Source organism: Rhinichthys klamathensis, unplaced genomic scaffold (genome assembly GCF_029890125.1).
Source record: "Rhinichthys klamathensis goyatoka isolate OS25496 unplaced genomic scaffold, OSU_Roscu_1.1 h1tg000293l_1, whole genome shotgun sequence".
NCBI classification, from domain to species: Eukaryota; Metazoa; Chordata; class Actinopteri; order Cypriniformes; family Leuciscidae; genus Rhinichthys; species Rhinichthys klamathensis.
Genome location: NW_026606812.1, coordinates 422,501 through 435,000, shown reverse-complemented (window position 1 = coordinate 435,000; position 12,500 = coordinate 422,501). Strand labels below are relative to the sequence as shown.

The window sequence follows — 12,500 nt, the reverse complement described above, 5'->3', positions numbered from 1 at the left end:
GAACGAGCTCTAGTATGTGTGAAGGAGCTTTAGTGTGTGTGAACGAGCTTTAGTGTGTGTGAACGAGCTGAGCTCTAGTGTGTGTGAACGAGCTTTAGTGTGTGTGAACGAGCTGAGCTCTAGTGTGTGTGAACGAGCTTTAGTGTGTGTGAACGAGCTGAGCTCTAGTGTGTGTGAACGAGCTCTAGTGTGTGTGAACGAGCTTTAGTGTGTGTGAACGAGCTCTAGTGTGTGTGAAGGAGCTTTAGTGTGTGTGAGCGAGCTCTAGTGTGTGTGAACGAGCTTTAGTGTGTGTGAACGAGCTGAGCTCTAGTGTGTGTGAACGAGCTCTAGTGTGTGTGAACGAGCTTTAGTGTGTGTGAACGAGCTCTAGTGTGTGTGAGCGAGCTCTAGTGTGTGTGAACGAGCTTTAGTGTGTGTGAACGAGCTGAGCTCTAGTGTGTGTGAACGAGCTCTAGTGTGTGTGAACGAGCTCTAGTGTGTGTGAACGAACTCTAGTGTGTGTGAACGAGCTCTAGTGTGTGTGAACGAGCTCTAGTGTGTGTGAACGAGCTCTAGTGTGTGTGAACGAGCTCTAGTGTGTGTGAACGAGCTCTAGTGTGTGTGAACGAGCTCTAGTGTGTGTGAACGAGCTCTAGTGTGTGTGAACGAGCTCTAGTGTGTGTGAACGAGCTGATCTCTAGTGTGTGTGAACGAGCTTTAGTGTGTGTGAACGAGCTGATCTCTAGTGTGTGTGAACGAGCTCTAGTGTGTGTGAACGAGCTGATCTCTAGTGTGTGTGAACGAGCTCTAGTGTGTGTGAACGAGCTGATCTCTAGTGTGTGTGAACGAGCTCTAGTGTGTGTGAACGAGCTTTAGTGTGTGTGAACGAGCTGATCTCTAGTGTGTGTGAACGAGCTTTAGTGTGTGTGAACGAGCTGATCTCTAGTGTGTGTGAACGAGCTCTAGTGTGTGTGAACGAGCTGATCTCTAGTGTGTGTGAACGAGCTTTAGTGTGTGTGTGAACGAGCTCTAGTGTGTGTGAACGAGCTGATCTCTAGTGTGTGTGAACGAGCTCTAGTGTGTGTGTGAACGAGCTCTAGTGTGTGTGAACGAGCTGATCTCTAGTGTGTGTGAACGAGCTCTAGTGTGTGTGTGAACGAGCTCTAGTGTGTGTGTGAACGAGCTGATCTCTAGTGTGTGTGAACGAGCTCTAGTGTGTGTGTGAACGAGCTCTAGTGTGTGTGAACGAGCTGATCTCTAGTGTGTGTGAACGAGCTTTAGTGTGTGTGAACGAGCTGAGCTCTAGTGTGTGTGAACGAGCTGAGCTCTAGTGTGTGTGAACGAGCTGAGCTCTAGTGTGTGTGAACGAGCTGAGCTCTAGTGTGTGTGAACGAGCTTTAGTGTGTGTGAACGAGCTGAGCTCTAGTGTGTGTGAACGAGCTCTAGTGTGTGTGAACGAGCTGATCTCTAGTGTGTGTGAACGAGCTGAGCTCTAGTGTGTGTGAACGAGCTGAGCTCTAGTGTGTGTGAACGAGCTGAGCTCTAGTGTGTGTGAACGAGCTGAGCTCTAGTGTGTGTGAACGAGCTGAGCTCTAGTGTGTGTGAACGAGCTGAGCTCTAGTGTGTGTGAACGAGCTCTAGTGTGTGTGAACGAGCTGAGCTCTAGTGTGTGTGAACGAGCTCTAGTGTGTGTGAACGAGCTCTAGTGTGTGTGATCGAGCTCTAGTGTGTGTGAACGAGCTCTAGTGTGTGTGAACGAGCTCTAGTGTGTGTGAACGAGCTCTAGTGTGTGTGAACGAGCTGAGCTCTAGTGTGTGTGAACGAGCTTTAGTGTGTGTGAACGAGCTGAGCTCTAGTGTGTGTGAACGAGCTTTAGTGTGTGTGAACGAGCTGAGCTCTAGTGTGTGTGAACGAGCTCTAGTGTGTGTGAACGAGCTCTAGTGTGTGTGAACGAGCTGAGCTCTAGTGTGTGTGAACGAGCTCTAGTGTGTGTGAACGAGCTCTAGTGTGTGTGAACGAGCTCTAGTGTGTGTGATCGAGCTCTAGTGTGTGTGAACGAGCTGAGCTCTAGTGTGTGTGAACGAGCTGAGCTCTAGTGTGTGTGAACGAGCTCTAGTGTGTGTGAACGAGCTGAGCTCTAGTGTGTGTGAACGAGCTCTAGTGTGTGTGAACGAGCTCTAGTGTGTGTGAACGAGCTCTAGTGTGTGTGAACGAGCTCTAGTGTGTGTGAACGAGCTCTAGTGTGTGTGAACGAGCTTTAGTGTGTGTGAACGAGCTGAGCTCTAGTGTGTGTGAACGAGCTCTAGTGTGTGTGAACGAGCTCTAGTGTGTGTGAACGAGCTCTAGTGTGTGTGAACGAGCTCTAGTGTGTAAGAACGAGTTTATGATTGAATCTGGAAAAATTAAAGCAAAATAATTGAGAAAAATGAGATAGTCCTCAGATGCATGTCTGTAATTTATAGCAAAACATCTAGCGTTAATTCGATCTCAAACTGATTCATTAACAGTAGTTATTACTCCATAACCTGCGTGACATCATTAACATGTGGATGAACGACCAATTTGCGACAATATGGTTTCGGGAAACAGTCGTGACTTGATTTCTCCAGCGATGCGTCGCACTATAGTAGTGAAGCAGCGAGTTACAGCGTTTACTTCTGAAAAGCACACTGTGCTCTGATTGGTCGGCTGGATCAGTGTGCTGTGATTGGTCGAGCGCTTCGAGTGTGTTTGGGAAATGCCCCGCCCCTTTCCATAACCGCCAGTTTAACACACTACTAACTAACTCAACCAGGCCCCGCCCCTTTATTCTGCGCATTAATTATTATATTGAGGAATATATTGACGTGCTCGCTCCCGGGAGAAACTCGAGACTACAATGGGGGCGTTTCAGGAGTTCAGAAACACTGACTCTGATATAGAGTTTGCAGAGCTTTTGCAGAGCCAGATGCTCAAACATCAATATTACACACTAAAGAAAGATGAACATGGGAAATAAGTAGGTCCATGTTCCATTTGATCATCTTGCATTGGAATGTTTTCTGAATTATGTATAAATAACGTTTTTGTGCTTATGTTTAATAAACGTTGTTGAAGACAAGATAATTTTAAACCAACGTTCTTGTTACTGGAATCACTTTAAGAGACCCTGTAAGAATGTTCAGAGAACTTCATGAGAGAATTTCAATGGAAATATATATAAAACCAACTCTGTAGTGGAATCGCCATGGGAAAACATTTCTGCAACGCTTCTCCATCTTCCTCTCAGTTCTTCGGGACCCTCAGAACGGGCAGATGGTCTTTTGATCCCTTTTCCTCAGAGAAACTGGCCATTCTCGTGATGTCGGAGCTCATCCAAGAGTCTCCAGAAACACTTGAGTGGCAGAAATCTCCCAATCCAGATGGAAGGAGCCAGATTGAGGAAACACACTCTCAAAAGCATTCGAGTTCTTGCTGTGTGAGCAGTTTCAGTGGTTTGACTGGTTGTCGGACACATGTTTCCGGTAACTCTGTCCATATCAACGCTCTGCGGAGACTTTCTGAATGGCTTGGTCTTTCTGACAGCTTAAAACCCTGCCGAACACGTTGAGATGTTTTCCTCGCTGTGACAGTTTAGTGCATGGAAAAAGCGAGCTTATCTTATCTCTGCTTGCCTCCTTGCTCGTTTAGCAGCCAGTTCCAAAACCGAGTACATCAAACCCATTTTCACAGAGGAGCTGTTTGTCTCAGAGCAATATCCCAACCATGAATGCTGAAATTCAGCATAAAAATGTAATGTATAGTGTAAAACACATTATCATTTCAAAGGCTTCTGAATTCAGGACCCATGTCTGCCAGTAGCAGCAAAGTTCATGCAAAAGCAGCTCAAAAGCAATACTCATATAATGTTGTGTGTGTGTGTGTGTGTGTGTGTGTGTCTGTCTGTCTGTCTGTCTGTCTGTGTGTGTGTGTGTGTGTGTGTGTGTGTGTGTCTGTCTGTCTGTCTGTCTGTCTGTGTGTGTGTCTGTGTGTGTGTGTGTGTGTGTGTGTGTGTGTGTGTGTGTGTCTGTCTGTCTGTCTGTGTGTGTGTCTGTGTGTGTGTGTGTGTGTGTGTGTCTGTCTGTCTGTGTGTGTGTGTGTAGTGTGTATGTGTGTGTATGCACACTACATATATGTAGTGCTGTCAAATAGATTAATCAAGATTAATCGCATCTAACATAAAAGTTTGTGTGTGTCTCTGTGTGTGTGTGTGTGTGTGTGTGTGTGTGTGTGTGTGTGTATACACTGCTATTCAAAAGTTTGGGATTGGTAAAATAAAAAAATAAAAAATAAAAAAAAGACTCTTATGCTCACCAAGACTACAACATTTTTTCCCTAACTCAGATCCCAAACTTTTGAACGCCAATGTATATATATATATATAGTATACACATATGCGATTGACCGCGATTTAACAGCACTAATTTATATATAGTATATATATTTATGTATATGTTTTGTTTATATGTACAGGTGAAACTCGAAAAATTAGAATATGGTGCAAAAGTTCATTTATTTCAGTAATTCAACTTAAAAGGTGAAACTAATATATTATATAGACTCGTTACATGCAAAGTGAGATATTTCAAGCCTTTATTTGTTATAATTTTGATGATTATGGATTACAGCTTATGAAAACCCCACATTCAAACTTAGAATATTGTGAAAAGGTTTTCATATCTGTAAGCCCTAATCATCACAATTATAACAAATAAAGGCTTGAAATATCTCACTTTGCATGTAATGAGTCTATATAATATATTAGTTTCACCTTTTAAGTTGAATTACTGAAATAAATGAACTTTTGCACCATATTCTAATTTTTCGACTTTCACCTGTATATGTATGTGAGTGTGTGTGTGTGTGTGTGTGTGTGTGTGTATGTGTGTGAAATGAAATCAATTCCTGTGGGTTGTGGCCAGTTCAATTTAAATTCAATTATGAATCGAAGTGGACCAATTCTATTGCTCAACCATGGTGTAAAATATCAGAGCACAATCAATATTGCGATCTGCGCAAATCCAAGAGACTCCGAACATGTCGTTCTGGTTCCTGTCCGAATGAGACGGATGAGAGCCGCATATGTGCTATTTCCACTGGAAAAAACAATAATTGTTTTTTAGACATTATATGGTTTCAATTAAAGTGCTTTAGTTTATTAAATGGGCGAGATCACAAAACTTACAGTAAAAATATCACATACTGGGAGAGACACATTGAGTACGCGCAACACATTTGGTGTTACATTCGTAATCCTATCTCTTGAATATTGCCATTTATAACTATTGTTTATATTAGAAATATTTTTAGCTTTGTCATTATTTTCAGTAAGTAGTTTCACTGTTTAGCTTAAGTAGCTTTTCCCCCATTGTTTGCCATTGAAAAGTGACGTAAGTCTTTCTTTTCTATTCCTTTTCTTGGTTATGAAAAAATGGAGGAATGGGAATGCACAATAAGTATCATTAATACAGACATTGCTAAAGGCCATAATTTGGATCTATTGTGCAAATTCACTGTTGTTTCTCTATTTTGTACTTTAACAGAAAACTTTGTAGTGCTAATGCAACAAAGTCAAGATCATTAGATATATGGGTGAAGCCACAGAGACTGATGGGAAACGCAATTCATCGCACAAGTCATTAACTGACTAAATGAACAGTATTTTCTGGCATGCTTCGAACAGTAGACACTATGTGAGCAAAATAAATTGTATAGTCAACATTCACAATTAAAACTTAATTGAGCAACACCAAGTTTTTTTTCTCAAGCTCTATTTTTTTTCCATGCTCTATTTCCACCAAAGTTATTTTGCTTCCTCCAGTTACAAGGTTTCTGTCTTGGGGAAGATAAAGTACCCTATGCCAAAGAATCTCATATATTGCGATTATTGATTTCTTAATGTGCTCTATAAGTGTGTCACAGGTGTGTGTGTGATTCAGCTGTCCAATGAACACCTGTGATGCATCGTAACACATTGTTATCGCATGTAAACCTGAACTCTACATCTACTAATAATAATGATGATTACCTGGCACTGGATGCACAGGAGGAGGAGATGTGTGTAAATGGGAGTTGGGAAGAAAATGACACACTTTATTTAGGAATTTAAACACCAACTGTCTGTCAGTCAATAGAGGTTGTGTGTGTGAGTGGCAGAAACACTGAGTGGCAGCATTGGGTTTCAGCGCGAAAAACACACAAAACACATCCAAAACGGAAAGAGCTTTGAGATTGACTGTACAACTAGATTTGACAAGAAATCTGAGGTACATTTATACAGACGGCTGAAAGATTCAGAACAGAGAAGCAAATGAATCTGCAATTCACAGAAACAACTGGATCTGGGCAGAGAAAGCTGGATTTGCAGTTTTCATTTGCTGAATTTAGAGGTAAAATCATACCCTATATATTGTATTGTTATACAGGTGAAACTTGAAAAATTAGAATATGGTGCAAAAGTTAATTTATTTCAGTAATTCAACTTAAAAGGTGAAACTAATACATTATATAGACTCATTACATGCAAAGTGAGATATTTCAAGCCTTTATTTGTTATAATTGTGATGATTATGGATTACAACTATAAAAACCTTTTCACAATATTCTAATTTTGAATTTGGGGTTTTCATAAGCTGTAAGCCATAATCATCAAAATTATAACAAATAAAGGCTTGAAATATCTCACTTTGCATCCTAGAGTTTTGGTGTTGTTAATGCATATTCATAATCTGAGGCAGTTGATGTGTTCAGACAGTGGCCCCCAAAACTATATGGCCAATGTCATGCTTAAATGTGTGAATGTGTGCAAACAAATTATGCTTGATTTCTTCGTTTTACACAGTGCCTTTTAATGAAAAATAAAGGCACGTTGTTGTAAAATGATGCAATTCTCTTCGGTTGAATGCGAAAATACATTTTGCATGCCCTGTAAAGTCAGACGAGGCTAATATAAACGATAATGTAACTATATTCAACAGGGTTTTATTCTCTAACAACCATTGAGGAGTGTTGAACTTCCAGTCTGATGAAAGAACAAAAAACGACAGTTCATCCTTCAGAATGAAAGATAATGAGAATCCAAACGAATCTTGATAAGCAACATTAATCCCTCATAGTGTGATGTTTGTTCTTCTGGGCTCTGCTTTAATGAGTGAGGATAAGGGATGTACCGATCTATTATCTAGTAGCTTTCATGTTCCCATCATCAGATTCAGCAAATGCCGTATTCACTGAGACTTCTGCTCTTCTCTGGAGTCTCTGCACTGGCCATTGACCGCTCGCTCTCTGTCCAATTGCAAAAATGAAAAGAAAAAGGACTTTCTTGATCTGGCAAGCTCTAATCTGATTGGTTGAGTGTGGAAAATTGAGTGCGCCTGCAAATAAAAGCTATGTTTCCATCCAAAGTTGCAGATTTATCTTATTAAAACTGAAAACAAAATTGAAAATTGCATTTCCCGTCTTCAAGAGTCAAAATCGTCACTTCCTGGGAAATTGGTGCAAAATATCAGCAATAAAGATGTAAGCTGCAATCAGCGCTTTATCCCTCCATCATAAACGAGTGTGTGTCGAGCGTCAGACGAAACACAGTAAACGCTGTCGTGTTCTCTGGCGTTCGGATGCTCGGGAAAAAACTCGTGTGTGTGTGAGACGCTTCAGGAGGGAATACACCCAATCACTCTGAACACACACTTCAACTCCGGCGTTTCAGAAACACCAAACCAACATTAGAGACGCTGCGACGCCATTGGTCCACTGGTTACTCCAGTCATCCAATCACAGCCTCCGCTGAGCCAAAGTCACATGAGGTTCGATCTGAGGGATTTATTCAGTAAATGTGTTTCCATCGTAGTTTATCGGTTGAAAAGAGTATCCTCCTCAATTGAGCGCATACGTGTTTTTATGCGCATCTTGGTGTTTCCATCCAGTGTTTTATTATGCGATATCCCAAAATGCACATACAAATACTAAATGTAAACATAGCTAAAGTTGTGTTGACACAGCAAGCTTTTGATGCTAAAATAATGACTTTGTCCATGTTAGAAGCATATTTGGGCAGTTAATACCAAATAAACCAGCTTTCCATGAACAGGGCTGAAATGATTACATTGTTTTCTTAATTATGTCTGTGAAAAGTACTTATTTGTCATTAAAAAAACATACATTTTTAATTCAAAATACATAATTAAATTTTCTGCATTCCTTTTTTCTGCATTGTCTATAAAAAGTACTGATTTGAAGTTTTACTTTTGGATCATAAATCTATAAATACTGTATATTCCCATATTTTCTGTAATGGTTTGTGGAGACTACCGTACCATAATTTATCATTAAGGCATAATTGACGGCCAGCCAATTAATTATTAGAAAAATAATGGCTCCATGGTTTAAATGTAAATAATTGATCATATTAGATTTGATCATTTATCATTAAAGCCCCTATTATGCTCATGTAAAGGTTATTATTTGGTTTTGGAGTCTCTTACAACGGTTTACATGCAAAACACTTTAATTTCAAAGAGTCTGAAACGGTTCGTTTGAAGATTTCCTTCTTTCCGAGATCGATTCTTTCTTTTAGGAGACAATAGCTTTTGTTTGCAGAGCTTTTACATTACACACTGCATGAGAGGCACAATTGGAAAAAGCACTTTAAATGACCTTGTTTTATTCTGTTCTTGTGGTTTAATCTGCTTCAGATCGTATCTCCCTGAATGGCATGTGGAAAGCAAATAGTTTGGTCACTTTATATGTTGGTCAGACGGTTTCTTCCTATCAAAGCGGGCGGTTCGTAACTAAAATAAGCTGTCGTGTAAACTGGGCTTTTTTGCTGTTTAGACACATTTTTTGTTTACGTGCAACTCTCCTCTGCATTGCTAATATGTTGCATTACCTGCATATTGAAGCAGATCTGGATCCTCGTGTGGCTGGAAACTCATCTCTTATTTCTCCTCGCGAGATCTGTCGAGAGAGTCCTGTGATAAAGCATGAGTTCGCCTGAAATAGCTTTTTAGGGCAGAAATACCGACATGTAAGGCAATTTGCAGCTTAGGGAACACGGACTGCCAGCATGCATTAATAGGTATGAAGCTTTTTTAGAAATATTAGTAATGGATGTTCCTCGGCTTTGAAGCATCTGAATCCGCATATGCACCTGGATTCATAATGTGCATATTTAAATACGCATGTCATCTACAAATCGGGAATCATATCTCTCGCTGTCAGATGTGGATATATGGACCTGTGGTAATAACTTGAACTTTAATGTTCGGACTCTTTAAAGGAATAGTGCACAAATGTTGAGCTTTGAAGATTCTCACTGAATAACATTTGCATCCAAACCTGTTTGAGTTTCTGCAGAACACGAAATAAGTTGTTCTGAACAACATTAATTTGGACCCCATTGACTTTCATTGTCAAACCCCAGACATTTTTCAGAACGTCTGACAGAAAGGCGTGCAAGTTTGGAGCAACATCAATGACTAATAACTGACTAAAGAATAAGTCTGTTTTTCACATTAAGCTATTATATCTTCTGAAGGCTTGAAGTTTTGTGCTTTTGTGAAGCTTGACAGCTCATATGAGTGATTGTTGCATGTAAAAGAGCTTCAGAGTTTCTATTTTTGTGTTGCATGGGAAAAGCAAAGCAATATGCGTTATGCAATATGAGAGTGACTAAATGCAATGATCCATTTACTCTGAAAATCAAATGCACTTTTGTTTTTGCATACCACTTGTGTGTGCAATATGTTGCATTAGCTGATGTCCTGTTCATATGTGTTTTAAATATCAAAACTCTTCATTAAGTAGTGTTTGCTTAGACGCTTTCCTCTCATCCTGCATGACGCTAATTAGATTAATTATCAGACACTGTCTCTGTTTTCAAGCTAGTCTCGAGCTGCATAATTAAGTGTTGATTTTAGGTTTGTTTTTGAAAAATAAATGCTTGCAAAACCCATATAATACTCATTAAAACAATCATTCTGTTCCTCAGAACATAACCAGCAATTAGTGCGATCAACCTGGTGTATAATAACGGCTCTTATCGTTGTTTATTGGCTTGTTGGCAGACAACAATATAATAGTGTTGGCAAAGTATTCAAAAAAACACCCAAATTTATTTTGGAGGAGCTTTATCTTCCATAATCATATTGTCAATGATTCAGCCTTGAAAACTCATCTTTGACTCGCTCTAACAGACGGATGACCCTTCATGCCTTCAGTCAAAGATCTTTCCATAATGCAATATTGTTTCTGAGCATCTTCAGCATGTTCTGTTACACATTTGTTAAAGGGGACATATCATGAAAATCTGACTTTCCCCGTGTGTGAGTGCTATAATCGGGTGCATCGACCAACACAGACACAGTGAAAAGTGAAACCCAGTAACTTTGTTACTGCATGTTATAAAATAAGCTTTATGTTATTATAATATTCCCGGCCCTTAATCTGCACGTTCACACACACCAGCGACATTGGGTTCGGCGAGAGCCAACAGAGACCAGTTCTAACGCACTGGAGAAGATCCAGCAAAGCCTGAAACTGTTCTGTGGTCGAGCACAGACGACACTGAACACTATTGACCAGAACATGTCAGCGCTGTCTTATAAACACCTCAGGAACTGTGGACACTTGTGGAAGAGTTCAACATGATGAGGAGATGATCAGTGTAACTCCACAACAACTACAGAAATGTCTCCGCTAACATTCAGAAACGTGTAAAAGTGAAGCTCTCCCTGAGTCTCTCCGTAAGGCTGCACTCGCTGCTGTTACTCCTGACTCTGGATCAGTGAGATCGGCCTGTGTTGTTATTGCCGGAGTCTCTGAAGCTCCGCCCTCTTCTGAACGGAGGCGGAGCTAAAGCTCATTTGCATTTAAAGGGACACACACAAAAACGGCGTGTTTTTGTTCACACAGCTATAATGATCTGGTATTTTGAGCTGAGATTTCACACACATTCTGGGGACGCCATAGATTTATATTACGTCTTGTGAAAAATATGTCTCGTTTAAGGCTGTGTGTTTGTGTGTCCGCAGCGGAGGACACGTGTGGCGGGACCTTCCGCAGCTCCAGCGGGAGCATCTCCAGTCCAGATTTCCAGAAGGATTATCAGAGCAGTGGCGAATGTACGTGGACGATCCTCGCGGATCCGGGAGACACAATCTCACTGGTCTTCACTGAGTTCCAGATGGACAGCAAACTCGACTCGTTAGAAGTGGAGGGATCCGATCCTCCAACAATATGGTGAGATCGTCACTGGATCTGCGGCTTTCTGTGATCCACGAGTGTTGAACTGATCATACATCATCATCTTTCTTGAGTCACTTCACAGCCTCTTTCCTCTCACATTATTTTTTTTTTTAAAACTTCGTTCGTTTGTTCGTTCATTCATTCAATGTTTGATTTTAAGAAAAAAAACACCATATACCCATATATAAATAAAAATGAGTATTTATTCACTTATTTATTCATTTTTTCTGTAATTACCATATATACCCAATATATAAATAAATAAGGTATTTATTTATTTAATGTTTGGTTTTCATATGTTGGTATAGAAATATACTATATAACTTATATATAAATACAATATTGTATTAATTTATTCTTCCATTTATTTATTTAAAGTATAAATACCCTACCAGTATATACATAAAATTGGGTATTTATCTATTTATTTTTATTTTATGTTGATATAAAAAATACACTGTATATTGATATGTAGACTATTTATTTATTTCATATAAATACCCTAAATATCCAATATATAAAAACAACAGGGTAATTTATTTATTTAAAATATAAATACCCAATATATAATAGGGTGTTTATTTATTTATTTATTGTTTGTTTTATATCGTTGATATAAAAATACACTATATACCCTATGCATAAAAATACAGTATTTTTTTTATTTATGTATTCATTATTTATTTCATATAAAATATAAATGCCAAACCCAAAATATAAATTAAATTGGCTATTTGTTATTTACTTATTTAAAATATAAATACCCTATATACCCAATATATAAATAAAATACGTTGTTTATTTATTTATTTGTCATTTGATTTTATATGTTGATATAAAAATACACTATACATGTACAGTATTTTTAATTTATGTATTCATTATTTCATATAAAAATATAAATACCTTATATACCAAAAATATAAATAAAATATGCTATTTGTTATTTATTTATTTAAAATATGAATACCTTATATACCCAATAAAATATATATATATATATATATATATATATATATATATACAGGTGAAAAATTAGAATATTGTGCAAAAGTTCATTTATTTCAGTAATTCAACTTAAAAGGTGAAACTAATATATTATATAGACTCAAAGTGAGATATTTCAAGCCTTTATTTGTTATAATTGTGATGATTATGGCTTATAAAAACTTTTCACAATATTCTAATTTTGAATTTGGGGTTTTCATATCTGTAAGCCATAATCATCACAATTATAACAAATAAAGGCTTGAAAT

The 12,500-nt window shown here is 38.6% G+C and overlaps 1 protein-coding gene across 4 annotated transcripts in view; it reads left to right on the top strand.

Moving 5' to 3' along the window:
* csmd3a (CUB and Sushi multiple domains 3a) overlaps nucleotides 1-12,500 on the top strand; it is a 423,029-nt gene that overhangs the window by 72,249 nt on the left and 338,280 nt on the right. For all 4 annotated transcript variants that reach the window (XM_056269911.1, XM_056269909.1, XM_056269910.1 and 1 more), the window contains exon 5: nucleotides 11,031-11,238. In XM_056269911.1, coding sequence (XP_056125886.1) covers nucleotides 11,031-11,238 — 208 coding nt within the window. The remainder of the gene's footprint in view (nucleotides 1-11,030; nucleotides 11,239-12,500) is intronic.